The following is a 26,125-nucleotide window of genomic DNA, read 5'->3' as shown; positions in this document are numbered from 1 at the left end:
GCTGGATGTTGCGTACTCAGAGTTTGTTTCCTCTTCCAACTAGTTCATCTGCACATAAATGTTCAGAAGACCGTATTCTCTATCCTCCCAGGGCAATGAGCTTCAAATGAACCTGGAGTTCTAACTCTCCGCAGGGAATAGTCCTGATAAGTAGGATATCCCATTTGCCATTATCTATTTGTGCTGCAAGGTAATTCATTTTAGGTTGAAATCAAATTGTTTTAAGCTGAGCTGGTATTTTTATTGGTGTCCTTCCAGCCGGCCTTCCTTTTAAGTACCATCGTATTTCAAACAAGCTGATCTAAAGGGAAAGATTACCACTGCCAATGCGCATTGTCACAAGGGAACAAAGATGTTCAAGACCTATTTTATGTTATTTATTTTTTTAAGCATTGATAGAGATATGAGAGTGCTAGTCTGCTACAGGTGGAAACAAGCTGACTAGTTGATGAAGGGTCGGAAAGATGTGTGATGATGGGAAAGAAAAACAATCTGTTGGTATTTGCTGTAAAATTACCCTCTGAAGTTGAGAAAATATTTGCAGAATGTAATAAATACTTTAAAAATCCTGAAAAGCACAACTCTGAATTACCAGGTAATATACCATTGGTTTCTATTATAATTTGGTTATTTGGGAACTCTGGCACATATATGCCCTTTCAGTTCAGTTCAGTCGCTCAGTTGTGTCCAACTCTTTGCGACCCCATGAATCACAGCACGCCAGGCCTCCCTGTCCATCACCAACTCCCGGAGTTCACTCAGACTCACGTCCATCGAGTCAGTGATGCCATCCAGCCATCTCATCCTCTGTCGTCCCCTTCTCCTCCTGCCCCCAATCCCTCCCAGCATCAGTCTTTTCCAATGAGTCAACTCTTCGCATGAATTGTTGCACATGATTCTCTGAATTTAACTTTGAATCTTCTTATAGTACAAGGATAAAACATCAAACTCTGATCTACTTCCTATTTCAACAACAACATAAACCCATCACAATACCTAGGTAAGATAGATGAGCATTTTTTATCCTAGGTTACTTAGGAATAGTTTAGACAATTGGTCCAAGCCATTAAAAGAATTGGCATTTGAACTCACACTAGAACTCAACTATATCCCACACAAGACCTATTCTAACACAACCTATACATCAGTGAAAAGCACAAAATTTAAGGTATCTTTCAGCAACAGGGGCTAAAGAGGCACAAAGAATTGTTTCAAGAATTTGCTCAGTAATGCCATCTCCCAAGGCAGATTTTCTAGAGTGAGATCTCCTATCTGACCATGCTTATAGCTGGTTTAAAGAGGATGGTGCTTAAACTGCTGTCTTGCCTAAGTGAACATTTCACTTCTGCCAAAAATAAAACTGATCAAACCTTTGGATGGATAAGTAGAATACAGCATATCTGGAGGGGTCTTCGAGGGGTTCAGTTTCTTGTTCACTCAGGGCTGCTGCACAACCAGTCAAGCAGGACACAATTATTTCCTCATCAAAGGGTGGGATCCCTGGAAGGTAGACAGGTCAGAGTGGAGGAGGGGGGTGCAGTTTCTAGAAGCTCATCCAAAATACAATGTAGTTTCACATTTAGGAGGCAAAATAATAATACTTGCTGTTTTCATTTGAGTGCCTGGAGAAAGTAAAGGTCAACAATACTTCTTGGTGGTTGTAGCTGTGCCAGGAACCCTGATGCTAAACAAGAAGAATGCATTAGAATTTGGAGATGGGGTTGCATGTTCACCAGAAAGCACTGTGAGTTTGAGCTGAAAGAATGCCAGCCCCTCACTCCAGCCACTTACAGGTGACTTCCCAGAGGAAATCTCTTCAGGGCAGAGAAAAATAAGTGTTGAATTGAAATCCTCAAATCCTCCGACAAGCACTGATCCACCATCAAGAAAACGGAAGAGGAGGATGCTCCAGGCTCAGACGTTCAGAGAAGTTGCTGCTTTTTGTTGTAAGAGGCTCCAGGGTTCAACTCTAAGTGCTACGTGCTTCAGACACATCTTCCTCTGAGGCCCGCCCCCCAAACTCTCATCTTTTCTGGGACATGCTAGCAGGCTGGGCATGTTTTTCAGGGCAGAATGGTCCCCTTCCCTGACCTGACCTCTGGGATGTGTGGAGTTGGGCTGCCTGGGAGAAAGGGTCTGTCATGTTATCCCCCAGAGCACTAGCAGGGCCACCCTCAAGGTTCGGCCTTAGGTCAGGAGACAGAGGGTTTGCCTGAGCCCCTGAGCGCAAGAAGGGTCAGAGATACTTGGTCCTCCTGTGGGGTTGGAGAGAAGAGAGGCATTTGGATCTGTCTTGGCTACTCCCTTCTTAATAACGCCAGACTGAGGCCCACAAGAGCAGTGACACAGACATGGGTCAGGACACAGAGGGCAACGTGGGGACGAAACCCAAAACTCACCAGAGAACAAGCAGACTTTTCTTAGAAAACTCCTCAGTTATGCCAAGACTGCACCAGAGTCAGAAGGAGGCCTTTCACTGCCTCCTTGGTGGCTCAGTGATAAAGAACTCACCTGCCAATGCAGGAGACACAGGTTTCATGCCTGAGTCAGGGAAGATCCCCTGGAGAAGGAAATGGCCACCCGGATGCTCCAGTATTCTTGCCTGGGAAATCCCATGGACAGAGGAGCCTGGCGAGCTACAGTCCATGAGGTCGCAAAAGAGTTGGGCACGAATAAGTGACTAAAGAACAACAAGAACAACTTATGTAAACACAGAACACATGGTTTGGACAGAGATCCTCAGTTTGGGCTGGAATCTTGGCCACTTAGGCGTCCATTCTCAGGAACAGTTGAAGTGTTCAGCTTGCAATTCAAAGAGAACATGGAGGGAAACTTCGCTGGTGGTCCAGTGGTTAAGACTTCACCTTCAAATGCAGGGTGTTCTGGTTTGATCCCTGGTCAGGGAGCTGAGATCCCATATGACCCGTGGCCAAAAAACCAAAATGTAAAACAGAGGCAATACTGTAACAAATTCAATAAAGACTTTAAAATGATCCACATCAAAACAATCTTAAAAAAAAACAAACCCGAAGAGAACATGTAGAAAAGGCCAACAAAAATCAGGTGAAGGAGAGAGAAATATATTTTGAATGTGGAATTCAATAACCCAATTTTATAACCAAGTCATAGATGGCAGATAAACTTATCCTTTGGTTGAGTGCTTTTTCTTAGATGATCTTGGGGAGGTAAAATATATATATAACAAAACTGCATTGGCAAGGGGGGTTGGAAGATCCAATGTTTTTATTTCAGCAATTAAACTCCTGATGAATAGCATACTATATCATAAAATGTTGGCTTTTTAAAGCAGGTTTGAACTTTTATACAATCTGTTTCAACACTGGCATGCATACCTGTATACATATACACTGAGATGGTTCTAATTCTTAATTTAAAAAATTTGATACAACTAAAATGTTACATGTACACTATAACGAAAACACTGCTGTAACACCAACCAGATGGCTTGTATTCCTTGAAAAATTATTTAAAGCATTTTGACTTAGAATGATGACTTCATTATTTAAAGGAATTCTTCTAACTGTAAATAAAGGTAGCTCTTTGGCCTAGTGCAATGTATCCTTAATTTGCCTAATCCTAAGAATCACTGAGGTGCTTGCTTATTAAGCATATGAATCTCCAGGGTCCAATCCAGTCCTTCTGTACCTTAATCTCTACAGGCAGAGGCAGGAATGTGCACTGACCCAGGTAGTTCACATGATCAAGTTCCAAACTCATCTAAGTAAACTCACACCTATTTTAGCAAAGAGGCTTTGGAAAGCTGATTTTTTCTTAAAGCGGGTAGAATTCATTCATTTGATCAGTTTTAATTTTTTAAAACATTTTATATGAAACACTTTTCAAATCATAGTTTTATGTTCAATGCCACAAAGATGTATGACATATGACAACCAAATGTAAGGATTGATCCCTTCTTGCCGAATTTGCACATGAAAGTGACAATCGGTGTTCCTGTCTAAATGTCACCAAGCAATCATTTAAAAAATGCTTTACTAAACCTATATATTTTGAAAGAGTCAAAGCTGATATTGACCCAAATATCCAAATAGATTTTTTTAGAAATCTCTATAGTCTAGAAATATAGGAACTGACTCGAGGTTTTTATGAAATCTTCATTTGCAAAAACCTACGTGGCTTTTACAGATGGTGAAAATATGAATGAAAAATTAAGAGATGAGTTTATACAACAATTAGTAGAAAAAGAGTGGCCCCACGATTGTTAAAAACCAGCTACATATACTGCACTGAGGGCCCATCGTGGAAGCTTTGTGTTTATTATGTCCACTGTCTTGGAGGTTCACAACAGCTCTGCAAGGTGAGTACAGTAGCTTCCCCACACAGATGGTAAGTCTGAGGCTTCCAAAGGGTAAAACTTGCCAGCATCACACAGCTCAAAGCTGGTTGCAACATCTGTTCTCAGGCAACCACCAGTCTGCACTCTAAGTGACCCTGCAGCAGCACAAAGCCATGTAGTCACTGCTGTCTTCCTGTAACCCAAAGAAAATGAGATATTGGGAAGCACAGTAAGGATCGATTACAGGTTGAAATATACTCTATTTGTAGTTTTCCTACTGAACATAACACCATAGTATATGGCATACATTTTCCTTCTATGTGTCTCACTAAATAAATTTTTGTTTAAAAGCAGTTATGAAAATCTCAGTCCTCTTCAAATGTATTAAATTGATCTGTGAGCATGTGCATCCTCTTTAACAAGAAATCTCTAATTTTCCACTATTAAAATGATTAAAAAAATTTTTTTTTAACTAAAACTTTTCATTCTATTTACCAAAGCTTTTCATCTTGGGTGGAATAAGAAATCCTAAAAGTTAAAGAATTTTTCAAAGTCATTCTAAACTGAAATGCACAGAGTTCCATTAAGGTACATTTTCAAGAGAATCAGTCATTTAATGCCTAACTTCTTGAACAGTATCTGCGTATACTTGTGGTTTCTTTTTTTTTTTTTCAAAGGAAGCTTCCAGATTAAAAGTGTTTGGGATGTGGGGAAAAAAGAAAATGAAACAGATTCAAAGCGATTATCCCCAAGGTCTTTTCAATCTATTTCACATAGGGTGAAGTATTTTCTTGCCAGTAAAAAGCTTTGGAAAGTTGAGAAGATATTGCATAATTTAGTCACAGAGTTAGCCAGATTTGGCCCAGAAACATAGAGTATATGACTTTAACCTAACATTGCATTATGTCCCATAATTGTCTAAAATTCAAATTTACAAATTTTAAGAACTCTGAGATTTGAGATGAATGAGGCTTAACAATTCTTTCACAGTAATTCCATTTGTTTAGCCTCTCTAAAAATACAGCTGAAATAGATTTTACATTCAACTCTGTATATTTGTGTCTCTTTGTTATATATGCTTTCATTATAATTGTTACAGAGTATTAAGTAAACTGGGCAATCATTTTATTTTTACATGATTCTACTTTTGTATTCATCAGTTTTGTCAATCTATTTTTCCATGAGAAAAAAATCAACATTTAAAGGGCTCCCCCAGAAAGCTAATAACATTGCTCGATTGTTTTCAGGAGACATTTACAAACTTCGCTCAATTTCTTTCTTTTTTTTGAAAGAACATTTCATAGGGAGGTTAAAAACAAACAGCTCCACTTCCTATCCCTACCCAAACGCCATAGGCTATAGATTAAATTGATCTAAGAATTAGTCTAACTTTTAACGCCTGGAAAATAGCAAAATTATCATGCCAACATAAGGAATATATACTATAATTCATAAATGCCTAATCATCAAAACAATGACATAGTCGTGGTTAGACGCAACCTAGCAATCTTATATATGATGCAACTACATATTTATGATCGTTCCTGCTATACATCACATTCGATCCTCATCAAATTAAGCTGGCTATGTAAAAGTGGCATTGTGAAATAAACATTTAATATCACAATAGGGTCATATTCTGCTACTGTACAACCAGAGCATGCAAGTAACTATGCATTAGCTGTAAACAGTAAAGTGTCATTATCTTCCAGAAATCCAAAGAATGTGGTAAGTACATAGAGAGTACTAAACATCAATTATATTTAAATGACTTTCATACTGAACAAAACTCTGTTGCACAGGGCAGCTTTGGATGTGTCTCTTGTCACTGCTCTCTTCATATATTCTGTAGTCACCTTGAAGTTAAGAAGTTGCAGTTCCAAACAAGCTCTGTTCATCTACTGAGTTCTAGTGGACGGCTGTCAAAAATTAGGACACGCGTGATTCTACGTTCCAATGTGAAAGCTGTCTTAAACCGTCTTCCCTTTCTGCCATAATTCAGATGTTTGAATCATTAAGAACATGCTGAATGCGGGCAGTGACAAACCTATTTTATTTCTCAAATTGGAGACTTTCATGACACCAATGTGCTCGTGTTAGAAATAGGAATACTCTAGATGCTTGCCAGCAAATGCTCTTCTCTACTTGGATTCTAAGTGAAAACAGTTGGCAGGAAGAAACCTGGGTCATATTATGACTTAGAGGGGGTTTTGACTCTAAAATGCTTTTCACAGCGTTTGTAAAAGGTAGATAAAATCTAGCAGCTAGGAGAGGAGGGCCAAACGAATGTGATCCATTCTTATAAAAATGCAGATGGATCACTGAGGTCTGATCCAATGATTCCGAGGCCATTAAAAAAATTACCATATTAGAGCAGAAGCTCGCATACTGTAAAATAACTATTTCAGCTCTCTTCAGGTTTGTGGCATTGGAGGCTGGTTTGGGAAGGAGGGGAAAAATTGATTGCTGGACAGGCTTTTCCATGCTCTATCAGCTCTGATAATGAGTTAGGCAGTTGGCATGGACGACAGCAATGTCCTCGTTACTCAGAATTCTAATAAACCTCCTGTGAAGTTGCACAATACCATCTAGCCAGATGGATTCATTTTGGTCTGCATTCCAGTTAGGTGAAAAAGAATCACATTTGAAAACTGAGTTTGGACATGATACGGTCCTGTGAAATATTTAAATACATTTACCTACATCCTACTAAATCAAAATCTTGCTTTTACATTTACAAGGAGATAAAATAGTATTTAAAGCCATTGCAGTTTGTTCATTTCCTGTTCATATACAAGTGACGTAAGTTTGCTTAGGAAGCAAAAACTGTACAATTCTCATCACTCAGGCATTATAAAATGTCTTTCTTTAAAGTCCTGGGATATAAACAGTTTGGTTTATACGAATTACATATTTTTCATCTGCATTAAGAAACAATATACATCTTTTTTTTCCAGAGTACTTTAATGTTATCTATGATAAGCCTAAGATAGCTGTAAAAACTAACTTTATCACCTGTGACCATCAATACTATTAATTTTATAAAACTCATGAACATTCTTTGGCCACTCGGGTCATTCCCCTTTCAGAGGGAACTGTGTTTGGGCCCTGGAACCATACAGAGATTTGTCTCCGTGAAAACTGAGGCCTTGGACCAGCCTTTAATGGAAGCCATTTACAGAGTCAAACATGACAGAATCTACAGGAGCAGTTTCTGTTTCTCAGACACAAGTTCCTTGACGCGTTGAGAGGTGGTGTTTTCGATTTCGGACTCCTGAAGTTTTGTCTTTACTATCTGAAGGCTTCTGCTGTGAAATATCTATTAGGGCACTGGCAATTGCAAGGCCTGGAAGAAGAGGAAAAGGCAGGTAAATGTTTGGTTAGACATTTTGGGGATTTCAACAGTGGTGGCCTAGTATTGTGTTATATTCAGCGATCAAACATGTAGCTGTTTACTGGAAGTCGTCAAGTGGTTTACCCTTTACTTATATCTTGTTTTACTTTTTTTCAATTGAAACACAGTTGACTTACAACACTGTAATAATTACTGCTATACAGCAGAGTGATTCAGTTATATGCATAAATACATTCTTTTTTACATTTTAAAATATTTCTAACCTTGGACATATGAACTGTATACATGAAGAAGAGCAAGGACCTAACAAAATTTACTGACTCTGACTTTGGACAAGCAAATTGCTGTGTGACAAAACACCACGATCAGTGTGGATATGACTCCATTCCCTTGTTTCTATGTCCAAACACAAGTGTGTTCTAAAAGTATCAGGAACTTTCAGTGTTACTATTGGGTGTGTGTGTGTGTGTGTGTGTGTATCACAAAAGTCAGCATATTGTTTTTTTTTTTAATTAGAGTAGTTTTAGGTTTACAGAAATGTTGAACCAATATTGATACATGATTATTAACTAAACTCTATAGTTTACATTAGGGATCACACCTTGGGCTATACACAAAGTTCTGTGGGGTTTGATAAATGCATATTGTCATACACTTGCTGTGAAAGCATCATACAAAATAGTTTCATTGCCCTAAAAATTTCCTGGGCTTTACCAGTTTCTCCTTCCCCTTCCCCTGAGCTTCTGGTAACCACTGATCTTTTTTTCAAATATCTCTATAGCTTTGCATTTTCCAGAATGTCATAGAGTTGGAATCATACAGTATGTAGCCTTTTCAGATTGTCTAGTTTCACTTAGCAATATTCCTTTAAGTTCCACCATATCTCTTTTTGGCTTGATGACCCATTTCTTTTATTGCTAAATAATATTCCATTGTATTGATGTACTATAGTTTGCCCATACAGTCACAAGACTTGGAGACAACTTGGCAGCTAAACAGAAGCAGAAGCAATAACATATGATGTTGAGCATCTTTTCCTATACTCATTTGTCATATGCACATATTTCTTTAGTGAGGTATCCATTCAGACCTTTTGTCTATTTTTAATTTTCTTGTTTGTTTTCTTATTGTTGAATTTTAAGGGATTTCTTTTACATTTTGGATAGCAGTCCTTTTTCAGATACAGGTTTAGCAAATATTGGCTCCCAGACTGTTGTCTGTCTTTTCATTCTCTTACATTGCTTTTAAGAGGTAAGAAAGTACCCTAGGGATAGAGCTGTGAAATGCACACAGAAGAAAGACAACTTGTAGAAATTTAGTGAATAAATGTCTTAAAATGAGAAAAAGATCATTAGTATTATCAGTTGAATATCTACATGAAAGTGGATCTCTAGCTGTCAAAGGTAATGAAGAATATTATTTTGTTCACTGATTGACAAGAACATGTGTTAATATGTGCAGAAATAGTAAAGCCTTTCCTAAATTTATACAAGCAACGGCTGCATCCAATGCCCTGGTTTCAGTTCAGTTCAGTTCAGTTCAGTCGCTCAGTCGTGTCTGACTCTCTGCGACCCCATGGACTGCAGCATGCCAGACTTCCCTGTTCATCACCAACTCCCCGAGCTTCCTCAAACTCACGTCCATTGAGCGGGTGATGCCATCGAACCATCTCATCTTCTGCCATCCCCTTCTCCTCCTGCCTTCAATCTTTCCCAGCATCAGGGTCTTTTCCAATGAGTGAGTTCTTCACATCAGGTGGCCAAAGTACTGGAGTTTCAGCTTCAACATCAGTCCTTCCAATGAATATTCAGGACTGATTTCCTTTAGGATGGACTAGTTGGATCTCCTTGCAGTCCAAGGGACTCTTAAGAGTCTTCTCCAACACTACAGTTCAAAAGCATCAATTCTTCAGTGCTCAGCTTTCTTTATAGTCCAACTCTCACATCCATACATGACTACTGAAAAACCCTTAGCCTTGACTAGATGGACCTTTGTTGGCAAAGTAATGTCTCTGCTTTTTAATATGTTGTCTAGGTTGGTCATAGCTTTTCTTCCAAGGAGCAAGCATCTTTTAATTTCATGGCTGCAGTCACCATCTGCAGTGATTCTGGAGCCCAAGAAAATAAAGTCTCTCACTGTTTCCATTGTTTCCCCACCTACTTGACATGAAGTGATGGAACCAGATGCCATGATCTTAGTTTTTTGAATGTTGAGTTTTAAGCCAACTTTTTCACTCTCCTCTTTCACTTTCATCAAGACGCTCTTTAGTTCCTCTTCACCTTCTGCCATAAAGCATGGTATCATCTGCGTATCTGAGGTAACTGATGTTTCTCCCAGCAGTCTTGATTCCAGTTTGTGCTTCATCCAGCCTGGCATTCTGCATGATGTACTTTGCATGTAAGTTAAATAAGCTGGGTGACAATATACAGCCTTGATGTACTCCTTTCCCAATTTGGAACCAGTCCGTTGTTCCATGTCCGGTTCTAACTGTTGCTTCTTGACCTGCATGTAGATTTCTCAGGAGGCAGGTAAGGTTGTCTAGTATTCCAATGTCTTGAAGATCATTTTCCACAGTTTGCTGTGATCTACACAATCAAACGCTTTGGCATAATCAATAAAGCAGAAGTAGATGTTTTTCTGGAACTCTCTTTCTTTTTTGATGATCCAGTGGATGTTGGCAATTTGATCTCTGGTTCCTCTGCCTTTTCTAAATCCAGCTTGAACATCTGGAATTTCACAGTTCACATACTGTTGAAGCCTGGCTTGGAGAATTTTGAGCATTACTTTGCTAGTGTGTGAGATGACTGCAACTATGTAGTAAAAAAACTGACCTTTTCCAGTCCTGTGGCTACTGCTGAGTTTTCCAAATCTGCTGGCACACTGAGTGCAGCACTTTTACAGCATCATCTTTTAGGATTCGAAGTAGCTCAACTGGAATTCCATCACCTCCTCTAGCTTTGTTTAAAGTGATGCTTCCTAAGGCCCACTTGACTTCACATTCCAGGATGTCTGACTCTAGGTGAGTGATCACACCATCATGGTTATCTGGTTCATGAAGATCTTTCTTGTGTAGTTCTCCTGTGTATTCTTGCCACCTCTTCTTAATACCTTCTAATTCTTTTAGGTCCGTAACATTTCTGTCCTTTATTGTGCCCATCTTTACATGAAATGTTCCCTTGGTATTTCTAATTTTCTTGAAGAGATCTCTAGTCTTTGCCATTCTATTGTTTTCTCTATTTCCTTGCACTGATCACTGAGGAAGACTTTCTTATCTCTCCTTGCTATTTTTTGGAACTTGCATTCAAATGGAACCTGGATTTTCTCCTTTGCCTTTCACTTCTCTTCTTTTCACGGCTGTTTGTAAGGCCTTCTCAGACAGCCATTTTGCCTTTTTGCATTTCTTTTTCTTGGGGATGGTCTTGATCACTACCTCCTGTACAATGTCACGAACCTCCATCCATAGTTCTTCGGGCACTCTATCAGATCTAATCCCTTGAATCTATTTGTCACTTCCACTATATAATCTTAAGGGATTTGATTTAGGTCATACCTGAATGGTCTAGTGGTTTTCCCTGCTTTCTTCAATTTGAGTCTGAATTTTGCAGTAAGGAATTCATGATCTGAGTCACAGTCAGCTCCCGGTCCTGTTTTTGCTGACTGTATAGAGCTTCTCCATCTTTGGCTGCAAAGAATATAATGAATCTGATTTTGGTGTTGACCATCTGGTGATGTCCATGTGTAGAGTCTTCTCTTGTGTTGTGGGAAGAGGATGTTTGCTATGACCAGAGCATTCTCTTGGCAAAACTCTATTAGCTTTTGCCCTGCTTCATTTTGTACTCTAAGGCCAAATTTGCCTGTTACTCCAGGTATCTCTTGAGTTCCTATTTTTGCATTTCAGTCCCATAAAATGAAAAGGACATCTTTTTTGGATGTTTGTTCTACTAGGTCTTTTAGGTCTTCATAGAACTGTTCAACTTCAGCTTCTTCAGCATTACTGGTCAGGGGACAGACTTGGATTACTGTGATATTGAATGGTTTGCCTCGGAAATGAACAGAGATCATTCTGTCATTTTTGAGATTGCATCCAAGTACTGCATTTCAGACTCTTTTGTTGACTATGATGGCTACTCCATTTCTTCTAAGGGATTCTTGCCCACAGTAGTAGATGTAATGGTCATGTGAGTTAAATTAGCCCATTCCTGTCCATTTTAGTTAACTGATTCCTAAAATGTCAATGTTCACTCTTGCCTTCCCCTGTTTGACCACTTCTAATTTACCTTGATTCATGGACCTAACATTCCAGGTTCCTATACCATCTTGCTCTTTACAGCATCGGACTTTACTTCCATCGCCAGTCATATCCACAACTGGGCATTGTTTTTGCTTTGGCTCTGTCTCTTCATTCTTTCTGGAGTTATTTCTCCATTCTTCTCCCGTAGCATATTGGGCACCTACTGACCTGGGGAGTTCATATTTCAGTGTCCTAAATTTTTGCCTTTTCATACTATTCATGGGGTTCTCAACGCAAGAACACTGAAGTGGTTTGCCATTCCCTTCTCCAGTGGACCACGTTTTGTCAGAACTCTCCACCATGACCCATCTGTCTTGGCTCACCCTCATACCCTGGTTTATCATAGCTATAAAGGAACCATTTTAGTTTCTGTCGACTTCCATAGAATTTTTGAATAAAATGAGATGTGCCAAATCCCCATACTAATACATGAGACGAGATTGCTTGCTTCAAGAAGTCACCAGTTTCCCTTCCGCAAGGTCTTGGAGACTTGACTCTGAATTGAGTTGAACCAGTCCCTGAGCTCTCACAGACATCTTCTCAACGTGCTAATCTTGAAGTCCTCACATTGGAATCTCATGCTATGCGAGGTGTTGTTGAATTATTTTATTTCTGTCGGTCAATGTATACTAGATAAGTCTCAAATATGATCTGGCAAGAACAGAACTTCAGAGATTTATGAACAGAAAAGAATGTCAGCGAGGCAAAATGGGCACTATAAGAAGGTCAACTAGTCTCCTGCACAGCACTGTGCTGTAGAAATCAAGGGAAAGGGGGGTTCATGTCATCTGCATGAAGTACACAAGGGGCCAGCAGGCGAGGCTCGCCACAGAGGCCTTTGGATCTGCTCAAGGAAGATTCTGGTGATACTGGAGTCATTTCCGTACTTAGCTGAGGATGGAAGCCAGACAATTCAGAAGGTAATGAGGTGAGAGGGAGTGTGGCCAACAGATATTACTTCTATGTTGATGACATTTGTCAATGGAAAGAGGTAAGTAAGCTGGTACACAGAGGAAGCAGCAGAGACTGCTTGCTTCTACAGATGAGATCTAGGTGAATGCATGTGATGGTCTGAGTACATATACTTTTTAAAGCAAAACAGAGTTTCAGGTACATTTGAAAACAGAAGAGAAGGTATTTATGGAGAAGGAGAAATGAATGATGTTATAGAGGGAAGGGATTAAAAAATTAATCACTGGCTAGGCTGATAATCTTCCATACTTCCCTTTTAAGAGTTGCTGCTAAATAAACTACTCTTTCAGGATATAAAATAACTATCCTGAGTTTCTTAGAGATAACACAAGCTCACAGGTTCAAAGTTTAAGTAAAACCTGCTTTTGTGACCTACGAAGAGCCCATATGAACTTCTGAAGTGTAAAAAATGGACGTTTTAACCACTTACTCTGCTGTAAGAAATAATTATTTGGTTATTTCTTTAAAAGAGGGAGTTGAAGCACATTATTTAAAAAAAAAAATAAACCACAGACCATGGTTGTGCTAAGCGACAGTTCTGTTCAGACAGGCATTAAGTTTCCAAGAGTATCCTGGCACACTTCTGTCAAAATTTACAACCTTCTGTTATTTTATCCTTGGCACCATCTTATCCAGAGACAGCCAAATATGAAAAATAATACATGTCTTTTTTAATGTGGACAGAGACCACTTACACTAATTCTGATGATCACAGCATCCAAATATGAAATCATGTTATTCATTAAACTACTGCATGACCTCGTCCAAAGAGCCCTGAGAAATAGCACTTTCCCACTTACATGTGGCTGCAAACATTGTTTTCCATACAGAAGATACATGGCCAAGAGAGAAGTAAACAGTTTAAGTGGCCAAAACAGGAAATTTTATGCTAATCCTAAACTGTGACTGTATCTGTGTATTTTGGGGTATGTGAATGTGAAGTCTGGGTTTACTGATGATTTGTAAGCTTAGAAACATTCAGTTGAAACTAATCAGTCATAGACCATATTTCAGTCCTTAATTTAAAACTAAAATTAAAATCACACTTGTTTCTAATTTTACAGCTTTTTATCCTTTCTTATGAAAACTGAACAACCAATTGCATTTTCAGATTCTACATTAACAGCAATTTGTATTCAAGAAACTGTGCTTTCCTCCAGGCAGTGATGTTTAAGTGACCACCACGTGTACTCATAGAGGACACTCAGAGGGCCATTTGCCCAGGTCTTATCTTCCTAATGGGCCAAACGATGCTTTTATTCAAATTTAAGCTTGAGTCCTTTCACTGGGCCACACAACTGGTGGCACACCATGAGTTCTTCTGCATTTAAATCCCGTAATCTGATTAGAAACAGCACAATCATCATAACAAGTGCATGTATGTGTGTGTGCCTTGTGTTAAGTGCACGTTTTTATTACTATGTTTGCATTTCTTCATATTTTCATACATGTGTGTACGTGTGCTGAGTTGCTTCAGTCGTGTCCGACTCTTTGCCACCCTTTGGACAGCAGCCTGCCAGGCTCCTCTGCCTGGAATTCTCCAGGGAAGAATACTGGAGTGGGCTGCCATGCTTCTTCCAGGGGATCTTCCCAACTTAGGGATTGAACTCAGGTCTCCTACGGTTCCTGCATTGCAGGCAGATTTGTCACCACTCAGCCACTGGGAAGCCGACTCATATATGAAGAACCTTTAAAAATGGCAATAATTGATAGGCCCTCCTTCAACCTGAGGAGGCCCTGGAAACAAAAGTAAACTGGAGAGACAAAAATCCTATCTTCTTAAATTGTCTTAAATTTAATGAGTGTGTGAAGGACTCATTAAAAAAGAGAGAGAAATTAAAGTAATTTCTGTCATTACTTTTCAGCATATTTATTGTAAGGAACCTACTTTTCTTAATTGAGAAAAGGAAGTCAAATCAGTAGCCCTTTAAAGAAAGAAAATATTGCCTCCCTTCTCCCAGAAAATGTAACAGTTATATGCTGGTAAGAGACTAAAGATACAGACAATGGCCAGATGATATATGAAAACAGAACTCCGGCCCACAGGCTGTAGCCACCTGCACAGGATACCAACCTCTTATCTACAGTCACCGGCCCAAGAACCCCACCTGCTATGTGAGGCTTACAGGAGTCAGACTGCTATCTTTAGTAACAATTCAGGGTATCAAACAATTACCCCTGTAACAATGAGCCCTGAAAAGTCAGGACTTGATTAATGACTGACAGCTTCCCTAATTCTTGTCCCTGTTTTCAACTTAGGACCTACTGGAGAAAGGTAAATATATATATCCATAACCAACCATGTGGGCTTCCCTGGTGGCTCATATGGTGAAGAATCTGGCTGCAATGCAGAAAACCTGAGTTCAATCCCAGGTCGTGAAGATCCCCTGGAGAAGGGAACGGCAACCCACTCCAGTATGCTTGCCTGGGGAATTCCATGGCCAGAGGAACCTGGCAGGCATCCTTGCGGTTGCAAAGAGCTGGACATGACTGAGGGACAACACACAACCAATCACATAGGATGTCCCACTTCTGGTTAGCCCGCCTCTAACCTTCCAGCTCTCTGGTGCCAACAGTCCCAAGAAGCACATACTTGAAGGCCTCTCTTTTTTTCCATTATAGAATGTTTCCACACATTTGCCTGTCTCTTAAGTCTTCACCAGGCTTCCCCAGCGGCTCAGTGGTAAAGAATCTGCCTGCATTGCAGGAGATGCAGATTCGATCCCAGATTCGATCCCTGGGTCAGAAAGATCCCCTGGAGAAGAAAACGGCAACCCACTCTAGTATTCTTGCCTGTGAAATCCCATGGACAGAGGAAGCCTGACACACTACAGTCTGTGGGGTCGCCAAAGAGTCAGACGTGATTTAACAACTGAACAACACGTCTCTGCCACAGCACAAGCAAGCAATGATGGATGACTCCCTCACTGGGTAGCAAGTTCTGAATGAGCTGTCTGCTTCTAATTTGGTTGGTCTTGGTTTATTGTCACACTGGCAACGAGGAAATAAAGGCAGCTTGAGATCTTTCCTGGATTGTTAAGAAAACGTACATCGAGAAAATCAAAGCAACTTAGAAATTAGGTCTCCGTATTGGTCTTTGAAGCAAATGCTTTCTCCTGGTTTAGATTTTGTTAGGAACTTTTTCCTAGTGAGAGATTTTTCTGGTGATGATCCCACATTCCGAGAGCCGCTGGAGAAAGTACTTCCTCCCGGCAGGAGGCTGCGCAGTGGCGCACGCACCATGTTCCATTAAAATCGGGTCACTCGCAAAGATCATTTTTCAAAAAGTCACACAAATCATCTGATGAAATCCACTTATTGTGTTCTCTAGGCCTAGCACAGTTTCTTGTTATCAAAGCAATACAATTAACTGGGGAACAATTCATTATTTTAGACTGGTGGTCTAAAGGAATTTCATTTACCATGTCAAGATGATGCACAGATGCTACAGGCTAGCAAAATTTACATCAAAATATGCCAGGAGATTCAATACATATGCTGAGGTTTAAATATTGATTATAAGCTTTACCTTTTTGCACTTTTAGTTCTTATATACCAGATACTATGACATTTAGATTATTTAAAATATGAATTATCAACCTTATAAGGAAGAAGGTGCCATCTTCTATCTCCTATTCCATTTTCCATGGCCTCTTGGCATTCTGAACTGGTGCTTGCTAATGGGGAGTGTCAGCAAGGCTGCCCTGGTTCACCAGGGTGGAGCAAGCTGGGAGGAAAGCAGGCTTCTTTGGGGCCATGCATGTTTCTTTCAGAACACTGGCACTGCTTTGTAGTCAGTGGTTTGCATGCCAAGAGCTACCAGAGGTATTTAGAACATGTAGAGGATGCACCCAAATCAGGCCTTTACTCAGGACCTTGGATTAAAAAACTATGTTTTCCTCTTAAATTTAAGAACTTCATTTCTCAGTAAATATGTACAGACACACCCCAAAGAGAAAGCAATGAAAATGACTACTAGCTAAATAATTTAAATGGTAAATATATCTTTCTAAGACCACTAAGTTTGAGATAAAAACCACCAAGGAGAAACATTAGGAATTTAGTTATCTTGAGTAAAACGTTAGCTTTTTCTAATGGAAGTGAAATGGTATTAGTAGGTGCCAGCAGTAACAATCTAATCATAAAATTACTGATGTGTGTTTTGTTTTTTTTTTACAATTATGCAGAACAATTAATAAGTACAGGAATAAAATACTGCACATCAAATGAAATTGCCTTGGAAAGAACACTCTCGCTTTATGTACAAACATCGCACTTCCATTTTACATTTGAACAGAGCCTCAGAAAAGTCATTCATTTCGAAATGCTCTCCTCCCAAGTCTGTGTAAGAGCAGGCACCACTATATATTTTAATTTTCCAAGAAAACAGCTTCATTAGGCGTGAAAGGTTAATTGCAGGTTTAAGTGGAGCTCAGGGAATGGTTCTGGGTCTGTAGTGAATTGCACAGCCTGCTTCAGGAAGACTTGAATGAGTGCTGTAAAGTGTTTGGCCCGCTGGAATGTTTTACTACCTCATTTACTATCTGTCTTCTTTTACGGCTTGTATTTGTAGTTCTTCTAAACCTTTAATGGCTACAGTTTTATTTCACTGTAATCAGATTTAAATGGAAATACCATGCTGGGATGTTTAAATGCTTTCCCTCTGATTGTATACAGCTACATACTACTGATCGGAGTCTTGGCTATCCTTCACACGATTAAGAAAGTGACTTTGGGAAACTTTGGTGTGACATAGACTTGTGTTCTTGTGCAGACTGAATTTAATATTCAGTGTGGCCACCCTTGCCAACAGGCAACCAGGGCTGGATGCATAATTAGAAAATATGCATTTCCATTTTAATTTATCTGTTGGAAGGCCAGCACCACTGAAGTCATTATTAGGCAAAACTCCAAAGGTTACATTGTTGAACAAAAATGGAAATACTTCAAGTGCTGAAGATACTGGAATGACAAATGGACTAGTCATATTTGTCTGAGAGTTAAAGAGAGCATTCCCTTCACCTACTAAAAACCAGTGATAACTACAGATGCCAGTGTTTAAATACAAATGATTATTGTCTTCTGGTTTATAAAATTTTGTTTGGCCTTTAACACATCATAATATTTTAAATTTTCATTTAAATACACACTATAAAATTCTACAAAATGTAATCTTGCTTGAGCACCACAGTGCTGAGCACTTCCTGAATTTTATATGAACTGTTTCCTCATTGGAATGAGCTGAACAGATCATGGACGGTACTGTCTCAAGTCACTGTTTAAGGCAAATCCTCATGGTTCTTCACAAGCAAAGTTTCTCTTAGATCTTTTCAGTTCTGATTTTAATTACATACTAGGAAATTTTATTGACTCATTTGAAATACTTTGTGACTCTTTTTTTAGAGCCACGAACACTGTAAGAACCAGCTTTGCAGCTGCCTCTTCATGCTTTTAAGTAAATTTCTAATTGAGAATTCCCTGTTTCTAAGCCAACAGGGAAAACATATCCTAGTATTTTCTTAATTTAATTTAAAAAATCTGTTATATGATAATCCCTTATTTTAAGCCCTAATTATCTTTTATTTAACAGCATACTGTTCATTGAAGAAACTGAACTAGAGCAGTTTTATAAACATTGCAACATTTTATTTTCCATTATGTAGAGACACTGTATTTTAGCATTTCTAGTAGTACCATGTCATTGTTTGCTTTAGATTAAATGAAATTATATGTGAAAGTATTTTATAAACTATAGAGCATTATACAAAGTGAGCTAATCATTTCAATAATAGAATAATAGAGTTTTTTTTGTGTGTATGTGAGTGTGTGCTCAGTCATATCCCACTGACCCTGTGGACTGCAGTTCAGCAGGCTCCTCTGTCCATGGAATTTTCTAGAGTAAGTTGCTAATTCCTACTCCAGGGGATCTTCCCGACCCAAGATTGAACATGTGTCTCCTCCACTGGTAGGTAGATTCTTTAGCCCTGAGCCATCTGGGAAGCTCAGAATAATAAGATACTACCACCAATAATAAGAAATCACAATCAAATCATAAATGTTCAGAAAACTCTGAATTCCTAAGGATCAAAAAGTTGTTTCAACAGCAGATCACTTCATTCAACTATTATTTCTTGAGTGCCTACTATATGCCAGGTACTGCTTTGGTCCATTAGAGTTAAGTTAATAAGACAGACAAGACATAAAAGATTCTGTAGCTCCTGATGTTTACATTATAGTGAGTCAAGCTCATGTATTCTTTTGACTAAGTTACTGTGAGGATTGAATGTGAAGGGCTTAGAGAAGCCCCCGGCATATAAAAGCTCAAACAGATCCATCACCATCATCATCATCAACAGTGGGAAGTTTGAAGTCAAATAGGAAATTGATAAAACATTGGCCGTTCAAGATTTTGTCTCTATCCTTTAGGTTCATTCATTCAAAAATTCACTCAAAAACCAGTATAGTTATCATGTGGAATGAAAAAAGGGGAAAAATTTGATAGAAAGACAGACTTAAAGACTCACAGATGGTATCATTTGAGAACAATACTGTCTGTGAGGTGATGCTTTATTCAAAACTCAAGTCAATTGTTTTGATACTCTGGATAATAAACGAGAACTTGCTCATGAACATATGAATGACTTGGGTATGTTGCCTGCTCATTAAGGAATATAAAAATAACTGAAAGTGATAATGGCAAAATAGATGAATGACAATAGTAAAGAAACCATTATATTAATATTACTTGTACTATTAAAGACACCACTAATAATTAACCTGCATCCATTTTTTAGAATTAAAAATGCTTTTACATTAATTATCTAGGTTGTTCCTTAAGACTGTTCTGTTGAAGTAGGCCAGGAAGCTATTTTTATCCTTGCGTCACAGATGGCCAGAACAAGCCACAGACTGACTGAATGACTAGTTCAGGCTCACACAGCTGGTGGTCATGGCGGGACCTGAACTCAGGATTTTAGATCCTTTGACTCCCACTTTGCTCGATTTATTGCCATTAGCAGGAAACTTCTGTGTTAGTACAAATGGCTTTGATTTTGAACCAAAAGAAAAAGAAAAGAAGAAACTGGTAGGGATTTAAAATCAGTTATGGTCAAAGGCATTAATTATTGCTAATAGTTATAAAGCATCATCAACTCAATGGACATGATGAATTGAAGGGAGCTCCAGAAGATAGAGAAGGACACGGCAGCCTGGAGTGCTGCATTTCACTGGGTCACAGAGAATCGGACATGACTCAGTGACTGAACAACAACATAGTTATAAAAACAACAGTAATAATATAAAAGAGTATGCCAGGCATTGCCCTCCACACTTTATATGCATTATTTTATCCATTTATGCAGATAGGAGTGGATGACAATACAGGTTAAACCCATCAACATGCATTGAGGGCATATACAGGTTAAACCCATCAACATGCATTGAGGACAATACAGGTTAAACCCATCAACATGCAACTACAGGCAGTGTGGTTGAGGTTGGTTGTTGTCAAAGTGTGAACAAGTGAAAGTGAAAGTAGCTCAGTCATGTCCGATTCTTTGTGACCCCATGGACGGTAGCCTGCCAGGCTCCTCTGTCCATGGAATTCTCTAAGTCAGATTAGGGAGTGGGTAGCCATTCCCTTCTCCAGCGGATCTTCCTGACCCAGGAGTTTAACCAGGGTCTCCTGCGCTGCAGGCGGATTCTTTACCAGCTGAGCTAAAGAGTCACTACCAGATAGCATCAAGCGAGGACAATGATGTTGTACAAAAGCTCCTAGATTTGCTAACAGTGGCACAGAGACAAATTCTATAAAGTAGGCCTGAGGCAAGAGAGGAAGAAAGATACAGGTGAGATCTGAGGGCTGGGTATGGAGGTGGAAGATTCCCAGGGAAGATTATCTCTGAGCTGAGGTTGAAAGATGAGAAGGAAGTAGTCAGATGAAGACTATTGGCATGAGGAATGCGGTATGCTCTGGGTAGAGGAACTAAAACACGCACAGCACAGAGAGGAAGGATGTTTGGGGAACCTCGGGACATTTGCTATGGGTGGAACATAGGTGTGAATGGAGAATGATGAGAGAGAAGAAAGATAGTTAAGCAGAAGTGGGTCCACAAACTGGTCTTAGGTGCCAAAGCAGGAAAGAGACTTCTAACCTATAAGCCAGAAAGAGCCATGGGATGGTTTTTAGGAGGGGAGAGGCATAATCAGACTTTTCAGAGTCACCTTTGAAAAGCATTTCAAAGAGATACCTCTACTCGTAGCACTGACAGACTGGAGTGGTGGGTGAGTCTACAATTATTAAAGCCAGATAAGATAGAGACAGCGAGGAGAGAGAAAACTGGGGGAGAATGGAGACAAGTACATGCATGGCTGAGTCGCTCTGCTGGGCACCTGAAACCATCACAACACTGTCAATCGGCTATACTCCAATATAAAATTAATAGTTAGAAAATAAAAAATATAAGGGAGAAAGGAGATGAACAGGACAGATATTTAAGAGTTTAATACAGGAGATTAAAAACAGGGAGGAGCCTCGTATGACTTCCATCTTTCCAGTTTGGGTGGCTGAATGCATACAGATGCTATTTGCTACTATAGGAAAGAGGACCAGGAACAATCAGGATGTGCGGAAGGGGGTGGATCACTTGCTCAGTTCTAGACATCCCGAGTTTGATGACCTGTGGAACATCAAGTGGAGATGTCTAGTTGGAGATGCAGGTGTGAAGCCTGGGAATAAGTCTAACCCCGTGAGGCTATTTGCATGTATTGAATATGAAGACTTTGTAAACGTATGGATGAGTAATGCTAGCTGTTACAATAGCTAAATCCTGCAGTCTCAATGGCTTAACAAAAAGAGATTTATTTCTCACTATATAAAGACTGAGGTGGGAGTCCTGATTGGCGTCAAGATGTGTGAGGGGATGAGGAAAGCATCAATTCTATGTAGTTCCTCAGGGACCCAGACTGATGATGCATCACTCTGGGGTTTCCAGAGTGCCTTGAGCACTGAGATACTGGGGTGTGGGGTTTTTTTTAGATTTATTTATTTACTTTTGGCTTCACTGGGGCTTCGTTCCTGCATGTGGGCTTTCCCTAGTTGCAATGCACAGACTTCTCACTGCTGTGGCTTCTCTTGTTGCTAAGCATGGGCTCTAGGCGCATGGGCTCAGTAGTTGTGGCTCACGGGCTTAGCTGCCTCACAACATGTGGGCTCTTCCCGGACTAGGGATTGAACCTGTGTCCTCTGTATTGCAAGATGGATTCTTAACCACTAAACTGCCAGGGGAGCCCCCTAACTTTTTGGCCAATTTTAAAAACAGTTTTAAGACATTACATTTTTCACTTACAATACAGTGTTGGTAAATGCAATGTTACTTCCTCGCCCTGTGGATACATTCCATGTTCAATTATCAAGAATGCCCAGTTATTTACTACAGCAGTTCAACTTTAAAACTGCCATGAAATGGGGCCTTCAATATTTTGTAAGGTAGCAGGTGGGAGAAGAGAGGGTGAAGAAGGTTCAGCCCCTTCTAAACCACTTTGGGCCAGAAAAGCGCAAGACTCTGTTTCAATGCCATCAGCTTCCCAGAAACAATTCTCCCTGTTTGAGGGAAGGAGAAATCTTGGCTGAAGGGCCAGCAGCCTCCGCCACTGGAGTGGATAAAGCCTGGTAGCAAGAGAGTAAGAGGGAGAGAAGGACCAAGCAGAGGGCTAGTAATGGAGAAGGGGAGCCCATGAGAAGATCTGAACACCCAAAAACGTAGGAGAAAGACAGGACTGAAACAGTCCACAGACTCTTTAAGATGAGGCAGTGGCTAGTTACAACCTGTGGCTCCTGTTTCTGTTTGCAATAAATAGCCCCCAAATTCCATGACAACTGTAAGCCAGCTGAATTCGTGGCTTCCAAGTTTTTCTTGGTTTGGAATTCAGAATGTCCCCAGAGATTTCTCTTGGAAGGAAGTTGGAGAAGGTGGCTGCTAAGGTCACTTCTGGCTCCATGAATTTATGACTGCAGCTGCCTTTCTCCAGCAGGCCAGCAGCGGGGACCCAGCCTCTCTGCTGACCTCCTCTCTCACATGCGTTCTCACGTGACTGCCACAGGCACCACTGTGAAGTCAGGGGACTAGCTGGGTTCAAGATATTCCTTGCTAGAAATCTGCACTTATTTTTGGTAGTTAAGGACTTGGGAAGGAATGGATATATTCCTACCTGAGTGAGAACCACACTGGTAATATCAGGTATGTGTTGTTACTTATTCTTTGTTAGGTGTGGTTTCTACTAATATGATGTCATTGAAGAAACTGGCTCTAAGTCTCACATCAGAGAAGTAAAGAGACTGGGCAGTGTCAAAGACCAGGCTGGGACTTGATATTACACCTAGAAAGCTATGAACAAGCTAATAGACATTTTTTTTTTTTCAGTTTAACTTTCTAATTCCTCACATTACATTACAATTCTATCTTTATAACTCTGCCTACCACTCATGACCGGGAGCACCTTGAAAGCAGGGATTACATTTTCATTATCTTTATATCCCAATGCTTACTTTAAGATGGGTGGTTGATAAATATTACTTGCGTGAGAATTAAATGGTGTATCACAACGCTCAGTTGTGTTTGACTCTTTGTGACACCATGGACTGTAGTCCGCCAGGCTTCTCTGTCCAAGGAATTCTCCAGGCAAGAATACTGGAGTGGGTAGCTGTTCCCTTCTCTAGTGGATCTTCCCGACCCAGGAATTGAACCGGGGTCTCTTGCATTGCAGGCGAATTCTTTACCAGCTAAGCTACCAGGGAAGCCCTCTGTTTCTCTATGTATTTAGTTGCAGAGAGGTTACAGAGAGGAAGGTGGGAATCAGGCATGGCAGGGGATGGACACCCCAGCACCAGCATAGCTACCATTAACCTATTGTCCAAGAAGGTGACCCAGAGGAAAGTTTCCTGCATGAAGCCACTGTGCTGCAAAGTGTCCACACCCCTTCCTGAAGACTGGGTGTGCTCATGCCACGAGAGTGAGAGCTACATTCGTGAGCGTTGGGCTCGCGGTATCTCGGTCAACATTGTCCCTAAATGGGTTTTAGTATGTGTGGCTGTGTGTACAACACTGAAAACCTGAAGCGCCTGCAACATTTGCTTGGCATCAAAGCATTAGCCATTTAATTCTCCCCGAATGTCTTTGCAGAGACTTTTAATATTTTAAATCAACTTTAGCAGTACAACCAGAAGCTTCCTTTGGTTCCTGGATGGACCACTTCCCCAAAGGAAAAAAATCAGTTCACCTTTCATGTACTGAGATCTTCCTGGAAATTGTGCAAACATAGAGCCAACACAAAAATACAAATGAATCTTTTTAAAGAAACTAGATTACAATTTTAAATCAAGGTTAAACAGTGCTGACTGGTGATGTGAATCACTGCTGCCCATAACATTTACAGGAGTGTATGGGAGATGGTTACAAGCAGGGACTTCCCTGGTAGCTCAGGTGGTAAAGCGTTTGCCTGCAATGCGGGGACCTGGGTTCCATCCCTAGCTCGGGAAGATCCCCTGGAGAAGGAAATGGTAATCCACTCCAGAACTCTTGCCTGGAAAATTCCATGGATGGAGTAGCCTGGTAGGCTACAATCCATGGGATGGCAAAGAGATGGACACGACTGAGCAACTTCCCTGACACTTACGTTCTTTACACAGATATTCTCTGTCATTCAGTTGTTAAGTCATATCCGACTCTTTGCAACCTCATGGAGTGTGGCCTGCCAGGCTTTCCTGTCTTTAATTATCTCCTGGAGTTTGCTCAAGCTCATGTCCATTAAGTCAGTGATGCCACCCAACCATCTCATCCTCTGTCATTCCTTTCTCCCCCTGCCCTCAGTCTTTCCAGTATCAAGGTCTTTTCTAATTAGTTGGCTCTTTGCAACATGTGGCCAAAGTACTGGAGCTTCAGCTTCAGCATCCATCCTTTCAATGAATATTCAGGGTTGATTTTCTTTAGGATTGACCGGTTTGATCGCCTTGCTGTCTAAGGGACTCTCAAGAGTTTTCTCCAGCACTACAATTTGAAAGCATCAATATTTTCAGTGCTCAGCCTTCTTTATGGTCCAACTCTCACATCTGTACATGACCACTGGAAAAACCATAGCTTTGACTACATAGATAAACCCCTGTTGAATATTAAAGGACAAGTTACCAACCAAAAATAAAAAATTAAGTATTGTCCAAGGTGATGTTTATGCTCCTCTAAGTTCCTAACAGTCAATATTTTAAAAGAAATTTCAACATTAAAACAAGTTGAAAACATGGAACTATATCTGCATAGTCAAAATACTATTTTAACAAACTTCAATGACAAATTTATGCCTTCTATATAAAACTCAGAGCCTGACAAAAATGGGAGGGAAAAAAACAGATAAAATTATGCAAATCCTCACTTCTAGCCATTTAGATAAAATGGATGAGAAAAATGCTATAAAGAATCATGATTTTTCCATTAATACTATTATAAATTGCTTAGACCTTACCAAAAGTTATTAAGGATAACTTAATAGCCAAAGGCATTTTAACAAAAACAGATGTGTCTGTAGCCAAATTGATCCTTGATAAATCTCTTTCACTGAAGGAAAGGCAATATAGTTGGACAGTGTATTTCTCAAAACAGACTTTGAACCATTTCTCTGATATTTGGTAAGTGATCCAGGACCCCAGATAGTACGGTTTCTCTCCAGTAATTCAAAACAGGGACTTGGGGGAAGTAATTTGTTAAAATGACCTCCTTTAATCTCACAGAGGATAGTATAAAAGAAACCTTCATTCTCTGATGCAATTTTGAGAATCTGGCTGAGCACGTCCCATAAATGCTGACCCTGCTGAGTGAAAAAGGTATCTGTTTGCCCTACTTTGCCTTTGGGAGCAATGAATGTGGCCTCTGAGCCACTGTAAATTGAGAAGTGTCACAAAGAGTCAGCGCTAGTGGAAACCTTACGAACTCCACAGGCAGGTAAATCATAGAGAGAGCAGCCTTCAGAGTCATCTGGAACTTTCTGATGTTATATCCAGGGGGATAAACATGGCCTTGCATTCACTCCAAGCTATCTCTAGACACAAAGAGAATTCTCACACACTGTTCCACAAACCCTGACTATGGTTTCCTAAGTGATCTGCCAAGTGTATTTGTAGAAGGGACGTCTTGCTAACCATAGG

The 26,125-nt window shown here is 40.0% G+C and overlaps 1 protein-coding gene across 3 annotated transcripts in view; it reads right to left on the bottom strand.

Moving 5' to 3' along the window:
• Positions 1 to 3,225: 3,225 nt before the first annotated feature.
• ATRNL1 (attractin like 1) overlaps positions 3,226 to 26,125 on the bottom strand; it is an 802,849-nt gene continuing 779,949 nt past the window's right edge. For all 3 annotated transcript variants that reach the window (XM_061403577.1, XM_061403579.1, XM_061403580.1), the window contains one exon: positions 3,226 to 7,661. In XM_061403577.1, coding sequence (XP_061259561.1) covers positions 7,537 to 7,661 — 125 coding nt within the window. In that variant the 3' untranslated portion in view covers positions 3,226 to 7,536. The remainder of the gene's footprint in view (positions 7,662 to 26,125) is intronic.

Source organism: Bos javanicus, chromosome 26, assembly GCF_032452875.1.
Source record: "Bos javanicus breed banteng chromosome 26, ARS-OSU_banteng_1.0, whole genome shotgun sequence".
In the NCBI taxonomy this organism is placed as follows: domain Eukaryota; kingdom Metazoa; phylum Chordata; class Mammalia; order Artiodactyla; family Bovidae; genus Bos; species Bos javanicus.
Note: the sequence above shows the minus strand (reverse complement) of the source record. Positions and strands in the feature narration are given on the sequence as shown.